This window comes from Lactuca saligna, chromosome 4 (assembly GCF_052625555.1).
Source record: "Lactuca saligna cultivar CGN05327 chromosome 4, ASM5262555v1, whole genome shotgun sequence".
Classification (NCBI taxonomy): domain Eukaryota; kingdom Viridiplantae; phylum Streptophyta; class Magnoliopsida; order Asterales; family Asteraceae; genus Lactuca; species Lactuca saligna.
Window position 1 is genome coordinate 49,123,992 of NC_136420.1, and position 21,716 is coordinate 49,145,707.

General features: G+C 34.0%; 1 protein-coding gene across 1 annotated transcript; it reads left to right on the top strand.

Moving 5' to 3' along the window:
- Positions 1 to 472: 472 nt before the first annotated feature.
- LOC145041793 (ATP synthase subunit delta', mitochondrial-like) lies at positions 473 to 1,848 on the top strand. Its single transcript, XM_078989973.1, has 2 exons — positions 473 to 908; positions 1,320 to 1,848. Exons 1-2 carry the CDS (start codon positions 624 to 626, stop codon positions 1,662 to 1,664), a joined length of 630 nt encoding a protein of 209 aa, XP_078846099.1. The 5' UTR covers positions 473 to 623; the 3' UTR covers positions 1,665 to 1,848.
- The last annotated feature ends 19,868 nt before the right edge of the window (positions 1,849 to 21,716 follow it).

The window sequence follows — 21,716 nt, forward strand, 5'->3', positions numbered from 1 at the left end:
ACATTTTTTTTTGCCATGTATCACTCTATTAAACCTATTAATTAATGCATACCACTTGTCAAACCTATTAATTATGTATTTCAAATTTTAAAATTTTCACTTTAATTACAATAAATTAATAACAATAGAATAAAAATTAAAATAAAATTAATACAAATTATAAGGTGATATAATTCCACATATTTATTTAAATTAACGATTATAATTAATTAATAATTTTATTTCTAACTATTAAAGTTTAATTAATTTTGTAACGGTGATCTACTCTTGGGAAACCGTTTACCAACGTCGATTAAAGTCTTTTACCCTTCGAATTTTCACTTTTTATTCAAATGAAAATCATATTTTTTTAGTTTTTAATTTTCATTTTTTTTAATATTTTCATACTCATATGTTTAAAAAATATATGTAATTAAAATTAAAAAGATACAATAAAATATTGCTACCCTAAAAACAACCCAAGAATCCCCAAAGTTTGCGGTTGCCCTGTCTGCTTTGCCCAATTCAAACCTCCCCAAATCCGATCAAAACCATAAGCAAAAGACGAATCAGAAGTGCCAATCCTCTCTTCAATCGATCTCCGACCTTGCGATCCGAACGATCTCTGCAGCTCCATAAAAACCATGTTTCGTCAAGTGGCTTCTCGCCTCCTCGCCCGATCCACCAACACTTACCCCGCCGGCGCCGCTGCTACCCTTCGCCGGCCCTACTCGACCGAGGTCTCTGCTGATAACGCACCCGGTGACAGTGCATTCGTCGAGGCATGGAAGAAAGTGGCTCCCAACATCGATCCACCAAAGACACCGATCCAGTTTATGCAACCCCGTCCTCCTACACCTTCCACCTTGCCCTCTAAACTTACTGTGAATTTCGTTCTCCCTTACGCTTCAGAACTTTCTAAAAAAGAGGTCGGTGTTTCTTGTTTTAACAAATCGTGCAAGCCGCTTTAATTTCGCCTATTTGAATTTTCTAGGGTTTGATATAGTTAATAATGCGGTTAAGCTTGATTATCTCTTCCAGTATACGATAAATATCCTAGGTTTTGTACCATTTATCGAAATCATTTGGTTTATTTATACAAAATCACAACGTTTGCACTTTAAATAATCAGTTTCATTTTGGGCATTTCTCTGAGTTTGTAGTCATGAGATCTATTGAAAACAGCCTCTTGATCGTGTATCATTAGAATCAAATCACAAGTTTTAAATTGATTCATTTCTGCACTACATATGAATATGATTAATCTTAGTATCTCACCATGTGTCATCTTGAAACTCTGGAAATGTTGTTGATGTTTTGTGATGATTACAACACTACAGGTTGATATGGTGATAGTTCCTGCAACAACAGGGCTAATGGGTATTTTACCAGGACACGTGCCAACAATCGCTGAGCTAAAACCAGGCCTTCTTTCAGTCCATGAAGGAAACGATGTGAAGAAATACTTCATCAGCAGTGGGTTTGCTTTTGTTCATTCAAACTCTTATGCAGACATATTGGCTGTAGAAGCTGTACCACTTGACAGAATTGATCCAGCACAAGTACAAAAGGGATTAAGTGAGTTTACACAGAAGCTGGGGTCTGCATCAACTGATTTAGACAAGGCTGAAGCACAAATTGGTGTGGATGTTCATAGTGCTCTTAACTCTGCTCTTACAGGCTAGAATAAGTATGGTGAGAGTTCATTACTTGTTTTTTTTTTTTTTTTTAAACTCAAAATAAGAGTTTTCTCTTAACTTTATGGAAATGGGAAGACTTTTGGTAGAATGTTTTGTGTTCATGATGAACGTGGGATGTAAGATTTGTTACATTTGATATCCAATTTTATCAGATTTGGGTTTCTTGAAATTTGAACTGAAATTCAAGAAATAATATTTACTTTTTCCATGTCAATGCATGAGTGGCCTACTACTAGCAAGGAGATGAGAATTCATAAGACTGTGTGTTGTTATACATGCCTTACAGCATTGCGGGGTGCTGATGTGGCATACCATGCCACCTCAACTGAAAGTGGAAGGACTTTTAGTTTTAAGGTGGAATGTGAAGAAGTTCAAGCAACAGTTTTTTAAATCAACGTAGGAGTGGTTGTAATGAATTGGACTTTTTCAATGGGGTGCTGGAGCAATACTGATTAGAACATAATGGGTCAAACACCGGATCAGGATGGGTAAAAGAAAAAGAGTTCGGTCGTCAGCTTCATTGGGCTCCAATACATATGACAAATTAGATCAATTAGTGGAAAATTTGGTAAAATTTAATTCGAGTTATGAATTAATAAAATCATATAAAAGAAAAAAAATCGTGCAATAAAAAATAAAAATACACGTGGAAGGCCGAAACATTTTATTTAGAAGTCTTCGGCTTTTCACATTTCACCCTTCATTCCTTCACGACATTAAATAATAATAATAGGGTTATTGTCACTGTAATCCAAAGATGTTTAGTATATTAGTTTAAAAGGTTCCATGTGATTTTTTTTTTTGCTTTTTAAGGGTACCTACTTATGTTTTACCTGCTAATAAAGGAATATGCCACATTTTAAGCCGGTTTTACCGGTTACAAGCTAATTTGATTTTTTATTACTGTATATTTTACCTGTTTAGAAAAACCTCATTCTTCTTTAATGAATCAATTTGTAGCTACGGGTTCTCACGATTGTGAGTTTCTTCTTTATCTCAACCTTTACAATCGATCTCAAACCCTGCTTCTTGTTAAAAATTGGTTGCAAATACCCTATTCTTACCTCATTCTTCTTTTATCTGCTCAAAATCGCACAAAGCCATCCCTTTTTCTTTTGTATTCGATCACCGTCTCCTGCATTTGATCAACTCCAGCCACCATCGACTTCCATATTTGCCATTCCTCCATCTTTGTCGTCTAACTAGAAACCTACTCCTTCGAAGTCCTGGTCGGGCTTATAGTCAATGATGAATCTCTGTCTATAATGATTGATTGGTGTTCATTAGACTCACCGAACTTCCCCTCCATAATCGCAGGGATCGCACAACATGCCACAATCTGCTACCTCGTATCGATTCGTGGTACATTTTTGTCTGGTACGCACGAGGAACACGATGTGGATCATAAGATTTAACGTCTTCAATTTTGTACATGTTTTATCGGTTTGGGAACACGATTTTAGAATGCCGATTTCACCGATTTTGCAACTTCGGATTGTTGATTTCATAAAATTGCTGTTGATTTCATCAAATTTTCGTCGATTTGGAATGTTCTGGGTTGAAATCGTTTGTCGATTTCATAAAATTGGAAGGTTTATTATGTTGATTACTTATATATAGACTTAATTGATTTCACAAAGTCGGATTTACATAATTGACTTCAAATTGATTTCTTTGACATAATTGTTTTTACATTTATAATTGATTTCGTGACTTTTAACTGATTTCTTTTAATTAATTTAATGAATTCACTTATAACATTGATTTAATTGACTTCAGTTGGTTTTAGGATCCAATCGGAAGTCGGTTGGAAAGTTTGGGTCTTCTGCACGGTTCCTTTTCAGTTGGTTGTCCAGAATAGATTCATGGTTCCCGTTGCAAGTATCTGATTCATCCACTAGCGATCCTATGTAACATAAGTAGGTGCCCTTAAAAAGTTTGTTAGTAATTACATGTATTTCAAGATATGTATTTTAATATCATTAATAGAAAAAGTTTGGGTCTTCTGCAAGTATCTTGATGTGAGGATTTGTGAAGCGAGAATGGAGTTGAGAGCAAGAAGCAAAGAAGATGATGAGGTAGGTACAGGAGACTGAAAGGAACACAACATTTGTTTTCTGGTTTGCAGTTTTCCAGTGAAGCACCGAAGCTCAAGCAGTCTTTCACTATTGTGTTTATGGAAGCAAGTCAAAGTCAAAGAAATGGACGAGAATGAGCGAATGCAAGACCTTGATTTAATTTAGGTGATTATGAAGGGGTTCACCGGGTGACCCCTTCACATTTTTTATAATGACCTTTTAAAACTGTAAAACACAAGTACAAACCCTTAAAATACAAAAAATAGTTACGAGGGACCATTTAAACCATTATACGGAACTTTGTTGGACTAGAGTGACAATAACCCATAATAATAATAATAATAATAATAATAATAATAATAATAATAATAATAATAATAATAATAATTCTTGCATCGAGACTAAAACATGTTATGGGTCATTGTATCGACGAGCTTCAATCGACATATGTGGAAGGTCGAAACATTTTGAACGGGCATTAGTTGTGAACGAAATATGTTCGTGGGCAACAAAGAATAAAAAAGAAACTATTTATTTCAAGATTGATTTCAACAAGGCCTTCGAGGCTTCGACTTAATTAACCTGGGTTTTCTGGATTCAAACCTTGCACAAATGGGCTTCGAGGGAAATGGAGAATGTCGATCAGGGGATGTCTTCAATCTTCAAAAACTTCGGTTTTGGTAAATAGTAAATAGTAACGCTACAAATGAATTTTCATTTTCCAAAGGAGTACATTAGTGGGACCTTTTTCCCCATTTCTCTTCATCACAACCTTCGAAGGGCTCGGCGTTGCAATGAGAGCGGCTTGCGATAACGACATCTTCCAAGGTACTAGATTGCCACATGGCGAACCTCTAATCTCCCACATACTTTATGCAGATGATGCGTTGTTCATAGGTGAATGGTCAAATCACAACATAAGAAACCTAGCTAGAATTCTTTGTTGTTTTCGTGTATCTTCGGGGCTAAATGTTAATTTCAATAAGTTAAGGGTTTTTGGTGTTGGCGCCAACATTCAGGAAGTTTCTAATTGGGCTCGGCCTCTTGACTGTGAGCTTTCTGTTAAGTCGTTCACTTACTTAGGGGTTCTAATGGGCGCTAATATGAGGCTCACGAAGCATTGGAAACCGGTCCTTGATAGGTTCCAATATAAATTATCGACTTGGAAATCGAAAACACACTCGTTTGGGGGCGATTTGATGCTTGTCAAATTGGTACTAGGTAATCTTCCAACCTATTTTCTTTCGCTTTTTATTACGCCAAGGGGGGAGTACTTGAAACTTTAGAGAAAATTAGAATATGTTTTCTATGGTATGGTCGGAAGGAAAATTGAAGATACAGTGGGTATCTTGGGATAAAGTTATAGCTATCAATAAACAGTAGGAACACAATAGTGTATTTGCTTAGAGAATTAAATTGGACTGAATGAAGCATTTACCCTTTTCATCAATATGTAATATCTGGTTGTTTTCTTTTCGTGTTGCATTTTCCCTCCACAATTATTTTGGAGAGAAACTGAAAATAAAGCAAAAAAAAAGAAGAAGAAGAAGAAGAAGAAGTAATAATGATAATTAAAGAAAACCCTAAGGGTGCGTTTAGTAGCGGAAAAATGAGCCGTTTTCTGGAAAAATTTTCCAAGAAAAATGAGAATTTTGAAAACGTGTGTAGTTTGTCTATTTTTCTAAATTTTTCACGGAAAATGAAATTTTTTCGTTTTCTAAAATTACAAAGAAGTTGGAAACTTTTGGAAAATTGATAATCATTGTTTTCCACATTTTTCTAATTCCAAAATTTTTCTATAAACACACACCCACTTCACCCAATCCACCTCTACCTACCCCCACCTTAACATCCCCCACCCCCACACACACATATACATACCCCCCCCACACACACACATACATGCCAACTCACACATACACACACCAACCCCCCCCCCCCCCCCACACACACACACATACATACCCACCCACACACACACACACATACATGCCAACTCACACATACACACACCAACCCCCCCCCCCCCCCCCACACACACACCCACCCATCCACAAACACACACCTACATACCCACCCCCCACACACACCCACCCGCACACACAAACACACACCAACCCCCACACACACATACATACTCACCCACACACCCACCCACCCACCCACCCACAAACACACACACACACACATACACACACACATACCCACACACACACCCACCCACAAACACACACACATACATATACACATACATACCCACCCACAAACACACACACATACATACCTACCCCCACACACACCCACCCGCACACATACACATACATACCCACCTATACACACACACACACCCGCACATACACACTTGCACACACACACATACATACCCACCCACCCACACACACACACCCACCCACAAACATACATACACATACATACCCACCCCCCACACACACCCACCCACACACACACATACATACTCACCCACCCACCTACAAACACACACACACACATACATACCCACAAACACCGACCCACAAACACACACACATACACATACACATACATACCCACCCACAAACACACACACACACACATACATACTCACCCCCCACACACACACCCACCCGCACACACACACACATACATACCCACCTATACACACACACCCGCACATACACACCTGCACGCACACACATACATATCCACCCACACCCACACACACAAACATACACCTACCCCCACACCCACCCCACCCTCACAGATACACACACCCACACACACAAACCTACACCTACCCCCACTCACCCAACACCACCACGACAATCACCGATCTACCATCACCACTAACCCGTCACTAGCACCACCACCATCGTTGCCGCCGACATCACCACCACTGACACAATTGCCGCCGCCACCACCATTGCATGTCATCACCACCACCGCTGCCGACCCGCTACCGTCACCGCCCCCACCCATACCCTACCACCGCTATCGTTTTCTAAAAATGAAAACCGATAGAAAAATACACATCTAAACACGTTTTCTAATTTTCTAAAACTGAAAATGAAAAATTAATAAGTTTAACTAAGCGCGTTTTCAAAAAATTTCAGTGAAAAATGAAAACGGAAAACGAAAATCGAAAAAGAAAAACAAAAAACGGAAAATGAAAAGTGTTTTTTCGTAACTAAACGCAACCTAATATTTTGAGTTGGAAAGAACGAGAATGAAAGCTAATAGCTATATGTGTTGACGTATAAAACTTTATATTTTTGTCCTTTAATGTAAATATATGATAACCATATGATAAAAAGTAGAAATAAATAATGATGGTAAAACCTCATTGGTAATACAAGATGGATTTCCACCATTATATAAGGATGAGATTAGAAATAGTCAAGATTTTGCTTGGATCACTAACATCATAAAACTAAGTTTTTATAGGATGCTGGTTGTAATGGGGTGGATGTGCTTTTTTTTTTTTTTTCATTCTTTTTATATAAGAATTGCGTAATCCTTTTTAACGTCTTTCTTGCCAAAAAAGACGACGACTACTACTACTACTAATACTAATAATAATAATAATAATAATAATAATAATAATAAAATAAATAATAAATAATAAAATCTTAGACTTAAAATTGATTGTCTGTTTTAGTATCATAACTAAAAATTATTGATTTTAGTTTTGTTTTATATGATATTTTAACTTAAAGTTATTCAATACTAAACACGTAATAGAGAAAACTGTGTTATGAGCCTATGACATTTTAGCTACAACCGTGTTATATTTTTCTTAAAAGTTAACATATATTAAACATATTTATAAAGTTATATGATTTTTTTTTGCCAAATACCTTTAAACTATTATGAAAGAATGAGCGAATATATTAATCAATAGCTAGAAACTATATAAAAAAATGTTACAACATATAATAATAATTAAAGCGAGAGTTTGTAACCAACCAACTCAATTCACTTTCAACCAAACATCTGTTAAACAACTAAAAATGTCAATTTTTTTTTTTGTTCGATCAAAAGAACAAAACATTTTGGTATATCCAAATCACCAAATAAGAACCTAAAAAAACCACATCCAAACATTTCTTTGCATCAAGCAAAGACCATAGTTATCCACCCAACAAATCTATTTTATAAGGAAAATTCTATATGTATCCCTCGTTGTTGTATATTTTTTTTATGTGACTATAATAATGTTTGTATTCAATTTATATGAATTAAGGTATAAATATAATAGCACCTTTTATAACTGTGCCAAAGTAGTATCAATGTCCCGTCACTCTCAATTTGCCTCCAAATAGAAGAAACCAACAAGAAATAAATAAATGATCACTCAACTCGATTCAAAAGCCTACAAAATAAATAATCTACATCCACGCCTCTTCTGTCCTAGTTGACGCTAGTAGGTAATGGATCCAAAAAAAAAAAAAAGTCTCGAATCTCCAATATTTAACTTAATGGGATCCAATTTATTTCATCTAGTAGTTTTTTTCTGCACAACCAAAGTTTCGACATCAATGAACTTTGAAGCCAATCACACGGTGAACACTCTTATCGAATCAAGCTCCAAGTCAATCATTCATTTGCGTTTCTTAATCCCCATGTCTATCAAAGCCAATTCCCCAATCATACATCATAACTTCATCACGATTTAACCATATACATCTGTTATTGGTTTTCAAGATTGTTGGTGATTTTATATCACTAATATTATTTGTTGATCAATATTACTTTGATAATTAGTAAACAAATTAGTATGGTGCGGAGTATACATTTGTTTAATTTTGTTATTGTTGATAATATATTGCTATTTAGGGGCGAAGCTCATGAACTGACGGGGGTCCAGGGCAACATCACTGGGAGCGGGGTCCAAGGAGCAGAGCCCCTGGGTGAGGTCGAACTGCTTTCCTGTATTTTTGTTATATAAAAAATGTCTCAGAAATCTGTATTTTTGCTATATAAGTTATGTTGCTATATAAAAAATGTCTAAGAAATCCGTATTTTTGTAAAAACACCCGATTTTGTGGTCTATTTATAGATCCGGTTTGAAGTTAGTTTGTGAAAGGTAATATGACCGTTTTTGGACAGGAAGTTGTTTTCCTGTAATTACTATATGACAGTTTTAAGATATGAAGTTAGTTTTTGTTATATTATCAATTTCGGATGCATTTTGGGTACAATTTTCATAAAATGTTCTTCATTCTCCATTCTAGAAAAACAGTGAATTTCATCGAATTAGAGATTTTGAATGTACCCTCGAATTGCTTTAATCTGAAAGTGTTTTACAACTCTCACTGATCCAAGTATATCTATATCCCGATTTTCTAACAAAGGTGAACAATCTCGAAAACGATTGTTGGAATAAACACATTACACATCTGCAACTATTTCGTATTTTGCACAAAGGTCCTGCAATTCACTAACAGTGGGAAATCTGTAATGAAGAAAGTATAGGACAAACAATGTAGAGCCGAAGAATTCGAATCACGTGGAACAATGTGAAGCTCCAATGGTTCAACAACCCCTATCCACGATCATCTCTAGAATCATGATACCCTTGGTCCACCATCGAAATCCCATTGCAAAACAAAGAAAATTAAAAGAGGGATAAATTATTAGCAGTTATAAATAATGTAATAATCAATCAAGAAGATGATCGTCGACTTAAAAATGATAAACAAACTCCAGCAACCGCTAGAGTTGTGATCGTTGGAAATAGTCCACCCAAATCACTACTAGTAAAATCAATTGTTGCAAAACTTATTATTTATTTTTAGGGTAAATTGCACAAAAAACATTATTTTTACACAGAAATTCGATTTTGACACTGTGTTATTTTTTGTGTCAATTTTGACACTGTGTTTTCTAATTTGTTACAATTCTGACCACTTGACCGGTTAACCAGGTTAATGCTGACGTGATATGATGACGTGTCAGTTTTGATGATGTGACATTCTGACATTATATGATGACGTGTCAAAACTAAATTTTTTTCTCACAAAAAACACTAAGTTTTCAATTTTTTTCGATTTTGATACTAAGTTTAATTTTTTCTTTCAACTTTGACACTGTGTTTGTTTATTCCAAATTGAACATCATTTTTTCCAATTTTGTTCAATGTTGAGAATTTTCTATTTGAAACCGTATAAATATTTTTTAATACATTTAAACCGTATAAATATGTTTTTTTTTTCATTTAAAAACCATAGTTTTGTATAAATACATTTTTTTACACTCAAACCATATTTTTATATATAAATATGTATTAGTTATATAAAAATTGTATTTTATTTTAAATATGCAACCTTAAAATGTGTTTGTAGGTTTGGAGGCGTGTAGTCGATCAAAACTCAGATATCAAATTTGTAACCCATCAAATTTTTACATCTTATTAGAAGCTTATGGTTAGTTTGATTCTCATGATATAACTAATGCTTTGAATGTAAGAAAAAAAAACATTTTGTATTTAAATAAAAATATGGTTTTTAAACGAAAAAAATATGTTTATACAGTTTAAAATGTAATAAAAAATATATATTTATACGGTTTCAAATGGAAAATAGACAAAATTGAACAAAATTTGATAAATGATGTTCAATTGGAACAAAAAAAACATAGTGTCAAAATTGAAATAAAAAATTAAACTTAGTGTCAAAATCGAAAAAAAGTAAAAACTTGGTGTTTTTTGTGGAAAAAAAATCAATTTTGACACGTCAGCATATTATGTCAGCATGTCACGTCATCAAAACTGACACGTCAAGATGCCACGTCAGCATGTAATCTGGTTAACCGGTCAAGTGATCAGAATTGTAACAAATTGGAAAACACAGTGTCAAAATTGATACAAAAAATAACACGGTATCAAAATCGAATTTCTATGTAAAAAGAGTGTTTTTTGTGTTATATACCCTTATTTTTATTTTATTTTATTTTGGATGTAAATGAAATCAATTAATATTTTTGATGAGTTGATTTGTTATTTATACGAATCATTAGATTGAGTGTTCGATTAAAGGATTTTTTAGATACGGTGATTAATTTATCACAAAGGTTACGGATCACCATATGAAGGTTTGAACCGATCAACTTACGACTTAATTGTTAATAAATTATACTGTTATTTTAATAATATTGTTTTATAATGATATTAAATAAATTAATCACTGATAAAACTAAACAAAAAGATACTAATAGGTGAGCATAACATAAACCCATTTATTTTGATCTTTTTCAAAAACTATTTGTCTCTACTTGTTATTCAACCTGTTTAGCTTTGTGTACTTTATCATGTCTAAATTAATAAACGTTTAAATATTTCATATTGTAATGTTTATGTATTAATAACCCTGGGTTGTTTTAGGAGTATTTGGGATCGAGTTTGACAAATTATTATTTGTTTATTAGTATTTGACTATGTCAATAAGTTTAGAAAAATGTTCGAAAAGCTATATGTATTTTCGAAAATAGTTTTTTACTACTTTTAAGAAGTCATTTTCTAAAATTAATACTTTCAAAAAGTCATTTTTTAATTTTCATATTTTTAATGGCTGAAAATAGTAAAATAGTATTTTACTACTTCCCTTCTCCTATTTAGGACTACTCGTATGAGCGAACATGAACCTAATCAAGTCGTGGAAGCCGGTGTTAGAAAAAATAACCACCTGGAAAGCAAGAAATTTATCATTTGGAGGCATGTTAACATTAATCAATTCGATACTAAGCAAGTCTTGGAAAGGGAACTTCCCTAACGAGGGTTTTCGGGCAAGTCTTCCGCTCTATTACTTTTCTATTTACAAAGCACCATTAGCTGTAATTGAAGCAATCGACAAAATTAAAAAGAGATTTTTATTAGGTGGCAAAAATGATAATAACAAGATTTGTTTGATGTCGTGGAAAAAAAATACTAACTTAAAAAAAGAATGGGGTTTGGGTGTGATATGTCTTTGTACCATGAATTTATCACTTTTAGTAAAATGACGACGAATGTTAAAAATAGACCTAAAGACACTATGGTGCAAAGTGATTGTACGATTCACAAAATAGATAATCACGATAATACTAAGATGGCTCGGGTAACTAGAAGGAAATAACAAAAACCAAAAATGATCTTAAAGACTTCAACGTGGATCTACCAAGTTTATTCTCTAGGAAAATTGGAAAGGGCATTGATTGTTACTTTTGGACAAATAAATGGGTTGGAACCAACTTATTTAAAACTTTATTACCTAACTTTTTCGATCTAGAATCATAGAAACTTTGTTTTATATGTGACAAGTACAACATGACAAGCTGGATATGGAACTAGAGAAGACCACCAATGTACCGTAGAACAAGTTTCAGAACTATAAAATATACTATCAAACATGAAATTGACCGAGGAGAATGATGGATGGATCTGGAAGAGAGATAACGCCAAGTTGTTCATATTGGGATCTCTAAGTAATTTTGTGTCAATCACAGAAATCAAGAAATCATAGATTTTTCATGGATCAAATGGCTACCTCTCAAGATTAGCACTTTTTGTTGGAGGTTATGGCAGGATCACATCTTCTAGCGATCTCATCTATTGGGGCATCAGTTCAATTCAAGCAAACTGTGTGTAATGTTCTAGAGTAGCATAAATGACTTCGCATCTGTTTCTCCTTTATCCGACAACATCGAACAATTGAAGCATAATTAACGGATGAAGTGGCTTTAAAGTCTCAAATTTATCTGAGAAGTTTTCTCCAATGCGAAGAATTTTTTACTATTCAAAGTGTAACACCTAGCTTCCATGATGTCTCTAATTTTGGGATATCGGGTTGTAATTTGGTTGAGTAAGGTCTTGGGCTTCAAAGGAATAGAGCTTAAACCCTATCAGATATTGATAATAGCGGTTACATGATTAAAGCCCCGATTTGAAGCAAAGGGTAAAATGGGAAATGTGATATTTCGGGCATTTTACATGAATTAATAATTTTAGTTCGACATGTTTTTAGTCAATAATTAGATAGAATTGTGGGGCTGAAATGGAATTGGGTGAAAAATTGTCACGACGAGGTGAAATGAAAAAGGAGTTTAAATGAAAAAGTTATGATTGTTTGAAGCTGAAATGGAATTGGGTGAAAAATTGTCACCACGAGGTGGTGAGCAGGCCAGCATGACATGGTGAGTCACCACGAGGTGGCATGGAAGTTGCCACGAGGTGGCCGTTGTGCAGCCCAAGCCTATAAATTTTAGTGTTTTCTATGTATTTAAAGGATGGTTCCATGTTTATAGGGTATTTTTCTATACTCCATCATATTTAGAGCCTCTTGAGAGAAACCCTAGCCTTACTTTCACCACTTTGAGCCCCCCGTATCCTCTTTTATCCATTATGTGAGACATTTAGGGATTTTTATAAGGGAGTTACTTGCAAGATTGAGTTTTGGAGGTTTGCATCAAAATATCTCAGCTTTCATCTATCTTCTGGACCTTGGGTATGATTCAAGTTCCAATCTTTATTCTTATAAGTTGCTAGATCTAGATTCTAAGCATGTTTTTTGTGCATTAAGTGAAGACTGTGTTGATAGATGTGATAAAGTTTGCAACTTTATCATTCCACTTTGTCACAATAGTATTTTGGTCTATGGATCTAGTCTTTTCATGTTCTTTTTGGCACCATGCTTGGAGTTAGGATCTAATTTTGGTCATTTTGACCTAGAATGGTGTGGGACATGCATTGGACATGCATGCTCATAAAGTCATGATTTTTATGAGCCATGTGAGTGCATTAAGGCCTTTTGGAAAGTATGACACTTGGACTTGATGGATTAATGACTTAATGGGAAAATGAACTTCCAACATAATCAAGACGTGGCCAAGGCCTTGCTAGATGTAATGGTAATTTTCATCGTGTTTATGATCGAGCAACCCACAATGTGGAAATGGTCTTGCCACAACATGGTGGTCTGTTGAGTTGACTTTGACCATTGACTTGTTGACCAATTTGATATTTGGTCAAACTTTGGTAGAATTAAGTATCTAGCCAAGGGATAGTCTTGGTTTGACTTCAGGTAACTCGGGTTAGCTGTTCTATTACTGAGAATGTTGTTGAGCTTCTAATGTTTAGTTCATGTGAGTTTTTTCACTATACTTTGTACTGCAATATGTATCATTGTTTGTAGGATGTTGGTATGTTGTTAGATTGGTGGATCTGTTATGATTACATGTGCTTTGTTGGTTATTGTTTATATGTATGAATATGTCAACATATTGTGGTTGGGATGAGGCGGTCCTGCTTTGTGTTGTAGGCCAAGATACCCAGGCGGTCAAAGTGTACTCTAGGCCTTACGAGGTTGTCTAGTCAGACTGTAGGCCCAAGGAGAGCGGTCGAGGTGTACTATAAGCCTTGTCAAGTGGTCCAGTCAGGCAGCAAGCTCATGTGTGCCTACATTGTATGTGTATTGTTGTATGGGATATTTTGGGGAACTCACTTAGCTTTGACTTTCAATTATGAATTCAAATGTTTTTCAAGTTTATATCAGATTATGAAAGCGGGACTGTACACACTTCAACAATTTTATGATTCGAGATTCCTTACTATTTTCCTTATAACTCTAATTTTAATTATGGTTTATGAATAAATGGTTTGACTTGAATGTAACTTTACGAAAATGAGTGTTTATTCTATTTTAAAAATCATTTTTTTGTGGAATGTGGGACATTACACAAAGATGGAGATTAAACTAACAAGTATCATCGTAATGGCGACCATTTGATCTCTACGACGAGCACGTAACGATCAGTCCCGACCAAATAGATGGGCAACATAGGGAAAGGCCGAGGGAAACATAAATTGAGGGTAATGAGATTAGTTCAACAAGTCTATATATGTTTCAGACCAAAAAACTTAGCCTAATACTCTTTTCTTGCAAGGTATGCGATCTGAGATGGAAAACGTAAAATAATTGGAAACAAGCAAGGGGCGCAAGTTATGTCATCATGTGTGATTGGATTATTGCCAATCGAAACCTCGAAATCCGGAAGTTATAGAAGACCGAGAAGCCTCTTGATTAAATTCAAATTGACTGAATCTGAGATTTAAATCTGATTATTGTTTTCTTTTCTTTTATTATATTATTCTCCAAATTTGTGAATACCTTTGTCACTTTTGTAAGGATTCGTCAATTCACCGATTCCAGTTACGGGTTACCATTTTTTGATTTCATGATTCCTTTCTCTTATTCTCCTTAGCTTATAACGTTTTTAATTTGGTGATTCCTATTTCCTGATTTTTATAGTTAGTACACTTAGCTTTTGAAGTTGGACTGTTTGTGACTACGAGATCGAAGCCTTCATTTCATATTTCCTTATTTGAAAGAGTTGCATACCAGAGTTCGACGCCTTGTTATTTGGTAATTCCCAAATCCTTTTTCTTATCACTTTCTTGATTTCATTTTGAGGTATACCATATGTTACTCAATTAAAATTCTAAATTTTTGTGTTATGTTGTGCGATTCATAAGGCTGGAGGTATAAAAAATACTAATCAATTGAACTTCTGATTATTATGATTTCTAATAAGGAGGTAGTAGTATTGTAACACCCTATTTTTACCATTCCATAGTATTCAATATAAACAAGTATTCATATAATTTGAAGTATAAATATATTACTCTTTAGCCCAAAAAAAGGAAAATAAATTGAATTATCTGTAAATCGTAAAAATGAGTGCGCCAATATATATATATATATATATATATATATATATATATATATATATATATATATATATATATATATATATATATATATATATATATATATATTGAAAGTATACGTCGATGTGATCCTGAAAACATAAATTTCGAAAACATCCGAGTTCATATGAAGGAGATATGAATTTTATAAGATATAAAAATAAACCATGTAAGTTAAAATTATTAACATCAAAAGGTACAAAGAAAATGGATGAATTTTGGGTAAAGTCACCAAAATGAAAATCCTATTACTATTTAAGATATGAATTTTGGTAAAAGGAACACCAAAATCGAAGTCCATATGAAGGAGATATGAATTTTATAAGATATATATTTTGAAAGTATACGTCGACGTGATCCCGAAAACATAAATTTCGAAAACATCCGAGTTCATATGAAGGAGATATGAATTTTATAAGATATAAAAATCAACCATGTAAGTTAAAATTATTAACATCAAAAGGTACAAAGAAAATGGATGAATTTTGGGTAAAGTCACCAAAATGAAAAAATCCTATTACTATTTAAGATATGAATTTTGGTAAAAGGAACACCAAAATCGGAGTCCATACGAGAGAGTTATGTTTTTTTGCAAAATCATTAAATCATAAAAAAATAAGAGCTAAAAAATAAAGTCAAAATTAGCCAATGAAGCCTAAAGACAAGTTGTAGATCTCATTGGGAGCTTTCTGGGGATATAAAGAACGTTGAAAATGAATTATGTATGAAGAAGTTATAGAATTTACAAAATCTACGATTTGCGCCCCGTGCAGTGGGCACCCCGTGCATGACACACGCTTCTAGAATGTGGAAACTCGGACCACGGAGAGGTTGATACATGTCACAAAGTGGCTGGGGAGATGTAGTCTTAAAATGTATGACGTACACCCCCTTTTCACACCGCACACCCCAAAAATGGCCTATAAAAGGGCAACAACCCTCATTCTCTCCCCCACACCTCTCCAATCAGTCTCTCTCGATAAACTCTCGACACAAGCCTTATTTTCCTTTGTTTCTGGCCTGCGATGAAGTTCTACAACACCCCTGAGTACTCATCTAAGTAGTAGCCTTCGAGTAGGAGATCTCAAGTCAATATTCTACTCGTTTAGATCTCGATTCTCATTAATAGTACTCTGTAAGTGAGCTACACTTACTCCACCTCTATGTAATTTATAATCATAGTCGTTATTATGAACCTATAATTAAGATTTATTAGTAATTCGATAGTATAATATTAGTTAATCTACTTACGGTAGAGGTCTCTAAAATGGTCACATTGGCTTGGTTGTTAGATTTCAGAAAAATTGTATGCCGAAATGATCCTGCCTCCCAACTGTCATGTCTGACTGATCCTTACATGATAGATCTATCATTATTCATTGGGATTATTTATAGGTCTAGCCTACGTTACAAGATCGTCGTAGAAATTAATAAGTTGTAGTATTAGAGGTTAATAATCGTTAGGTGTGTTACCCATCTATTGGATCACCAATCGGTTCGTCGAGATCCTATAAATCGTCTAAGTGACTATTCAGATGAGTTCATCTTACTATATTTTGTATTCCAATATATATATATATATATATATATATATATATATATATATATATATATATATCCATGTATGTTAGGATATAGGAACTAATAGTGTAGAGCCCATAGTATAGTTTTCTATGTGTCTGTAGAGCCGAATATGTAGTATTTATGTGCGTGATTGTTGATATGCTTATAAACTATTACAAACTTGTTAGGGGATGATGGCGGAAAGATAAAGAGGTCGAGAGTCTAAAGGTTCACATGTTAACAAAATGGTATGTAGGCTCTAAGTACACAATAATATGTGTTAAGTAAATGACATGTAGGTCGTAAGTACGTGTAAACTTGTGTTGAAGAAAAAATGGTGTGTAGGTCGTAAGTCTAAAATATGTATATTATTTGTATGCATGTATGTGTATTGTGGTATATGGTATATTGGGGAACTCACTAATCCTAATGCTTACCCAGTTGTTATAAATGTTTTTCAGGCACTTCATTGGTTCGTGAAAAATACAAGATTTGACTGTACTCATGCACATTCACAATCATGTTTTCCGCATTATACTTTGATGTAATTGGAAATTTAATAAATAAAAATAAAAAATTTGGTTTGAAAATTCGGGACGTTACAAGTATGTATATAAATTTCCGTTGTTGCTAGTATATAGTAGTTTTTAAAAAAGGGTTCTTATTTTCATATTTCATTATTCATTTTCCAGATTATTTTTACATATTGTTGAAAAAGATAAAATCACACAAAATGACAACATCAACATATCTCTTATTGATTAAATCAAGATCTAGTTGGTTTTCAAGAGCATATAAGAAAGAATCTCATTACAATTACACTCACACTTAGATGAAAACAATATTAACCTAAATTTAACTCTGAGAGTAAAACTAAGATGAAAAAAACAAGAACACCAAAAACCTAATCTATAGAGAGAACATGTGAAGACGAGAGCAAGAGAATAAGGAACAAATGAGACTTCTGATCACTATTACACTGAGCTTCCACCTTATATATGTCAGGTAAGGAATGGAGCAAACACTGGTAAAACTCATATCAAACCTGGATCCGCGGGTAAGGAATGGAGCAAACAAGGGGCAAACTCGTATCAAACCCACATCCACTACCTGTCCCAAAGTGCGTATGTTTTATGAGTTTGAAAAAAGTGAGTTGACATCCCTTTATAAAAGATGTTGACAAAATACACTCTCCAAGAACCAATAACTTTCAAAAATATAAACCAATAACACATTTTAATCAATGTTAATCTTGACCTTTAATATGATTATTTTAACACCCCTTCTCAAGGTAAACATTGAGAAGAAACACAAATCAACTATTATTAAACAAATTACAAAGAAAATATGTTGTCTTGCACTTAATGGTTTTGTAAAAATATCAGCTTTCTGATTCTCTGAAGAAACTTTAACAATCTACAAAATATCATTTGAAACCCTATCTCTTACAAAATAAACATCCACTTCGAAATGTATTGTTTTTTCATGGTATACAGGATTCAAAGCTAATTTATTAGCTGAATCATTTTCATCAAAAACTTTTGTAGGAATCAAACTTTTAACACCAATATCATAATACAATTTAAGAATCCACATAATTTCATAAGTAATAGAAGTCAATGCCTAATACTCATCCATATCTTTTACAATACTAATAACCCTTCCAGGATTAAATTTCAGATACCTCAATACACGAAGAGCCACATTTAAATGAGACCTCCTAGGTGAATGCGTAAATTGGCTAAGGGTTTGAACAATAATATATATATATATATATATATATATATATATATATATATATATATAGTGATGGTTAAATATATCAATTTCCCAATTAATTTCTAATACTTTATAATATTAGCCCAAATATGATCTTTAGCATCAATACCAATGTCACTTATAACAGTATTCAAATCTAGAAGAGTCTTAATCGGTTTACAACTTAACAAACAAAAATCATGAATTAGTTCCAAACAATATTTCCTCTAAGACAAACACCATTTTAATATAAAAAAATTTAATTCCCAAGAAAAATTTCAACTTCCCTAAATCTTTAATCAAATATTTTAATTTCAGAAAATGCTTAACATTTTCAACCTATTCACAATTTCCAGTTAAAACAATGTCATCAACATAGACTAAGAGAATAACAGTAGAATCACCCTTATTTCTAACAAACAATGAATAATCATTTAGACTCTGCAAAAAATCAAATTCATAAATGGAAGCACTTGATTTTTCATTCCACTTCCTAGGTGCCTGCTTAAGAGGATAAAGGGATTTTAATAGTTTACATACACGATTATCACCGTGACTATGATACCCTTGAGGAAGGGACATATATACATCCTCTTCAAGGTTATCATATAAAAATGTATTATTCACATCCAGTTGGTATAAATTCCAAGAATTATTTATAGCAAAATAAATTAACACCCTAACATTAATAATCTTAGCCACAGGCGAAATAGTCTCGTTATAATCTATTTCTTCTTTTTGATTATATCCTTTAGCCACTAATCTGGCTTTATATCTTTCAATTTCACCATTTGATTTATATCTTATTTTATATACCCATTTAGAACCAATAGGCTTCCTATTAGGAGGAAGATCTATTATTATCCAAGGGTTATTATGATACAAAGCTTCCATTTCTTCATTCATGGCACGAATCCACTTAGGATCAATAGAAGCCTCTAAATAATTTCTAGGTTCAACAGTTTTATGATACAAAGCTTCCATTTCTTCTTTCTATACTATGCTTATGCTTAACTTCTATGATATAATCACTAAACTTAAGTGGCATACTAGCCTCTCTCCTAGACCATCTAATGCTTATATGCTCACTAGTAGATGGCTCAGTATACCTCAGGTGGACTTGACACCTGTACCAACCTCTTGAGACCGACATACTTGTACCAAGACATCTTGGTTGCTAACACAAGTAGGCTCAAAAGGAGTAACAATATTGGTGTTGTCAGTTTGGTAGCTCATCGCAGATGAATCAGGTTCATAATTTTTATCTATAAAAGATAAATGATGGACATCATCATAGGGATATGCATGAACATGAATAGAATGAAATGTATCAAAAAAAGAAGACAAGTTGTTATCACTCAAATTCTTTTTCATTTTAAATGGAAATACATCTTCCAAAACTCTACATCCCTAGAAAAGAAAGTAGAGTTATTTCAAGATTCAAAAGTTTATATCCTTTTTTCTTGTAACACCTTATTCAAGGTATTCTACATTTTGACCCTTGGTATTGAAATATTTTGAAAAATTGGTCCCAAATGGCATTATATGAAAATTAAGGCGGTGTGCGTACGTTGGGCGTACATTCATGTACGTTGGGCATACGTGGTCAGGGGACAAACCCAAAATTTTAGGGTTTGGACCCTATTTAAACAACCATATGTCCCAAGGTTCTCTCATTTTTCAGCCTCCATTGCCCTTTGAGCCCTATTTCTAAAATCCTAACTCATTTAGAGATATTTGATCATTGTGTATGTGCTTTGGTGTGTGTTTAGTGAACCTTGAATAAGAAGAAGCTTTGTGAAGGAGCACTGATCATGGTAGAGCTTGAAGATCCAGTGTTTACTCATATTTCTCAGCTTTATTGAGGTATAAAGACTTGACCTTGGTCATTATATGCTTAAATCTATATCTAGTGGAATTTTGGTCATATTTTGGCCCCATGAATAAGTTCTAGTGACTAAATGTCACTCCATAAGTTTTAAGTTGCTCCTCTTGATGTTTCTGAGGACCCTAGTGTATAAAGTTTGCATCTTGATGATTAAATATTAACCATGTGTGGATTAATGTTCATTTGGTGAAATTAGAATGCTAAATGTAGGGTTTGAGTGCCTTTGGGCCATGAAAAGGCATCAAGTTAGAAACTTTATCATTTAAGACATTCCCCAAGACTCAGATCTGCATTTTGTACATTTGGACTTAAAGAATTATGTGCTTAGTAACGTTTTGGCTAAGTGAGGCGTACACCAGGTGTACGAAAGCGTACGCAGGGCGTAACCAGGTGGTATGCGGGCGTACTCACCAAAACCCTTTTGGGCCATTTCTTGGACTTAAGGAATTTTGGGCTTGGGCTATGGGTTGTTAGGCCTAGGGTAGGAAAGTAAAAGGGTCTTTTACCCTTTATATGATGATCTGGACTCACAGTCTCAGTTAATGGCCTAATTGCTAATTGGAATTTTGTTATTTGTGATTTAGTGTGGGGATTTTGTGGTTCAGCGGCCCAAGTGTTATTTGTTTATCAACCGATTGAGGTGAGTCTTCTCATAGTGTATTGAGCGGGTTAAATGCACCATACCAGCCCATAGATCATTAATATTAGAATGATAGTTGTCTGTGTGACTCTTGCATGTATCGTATGTACTTGTATGTATGTTGGGTGGGGCCCGATGCCAGACATGGCCTGATGAGTGTGTTGGGTAGGGCCCATCGCATGTTACTGATAGATCTATAGTGGGCGGGGGCTAATGGAGGTTGGACGGAGCCTATTATATGTTTGGTATGTGGTAATTTGGAGGAAACTCACTAAGCTTTATGCTTACGGTTTTTAGTTTATGTTTCAGGTTGTAAGATCTGGTGTCTGTCGAGGCCAACAAAATAAATAACCCTAAATATTTTACACTAAAA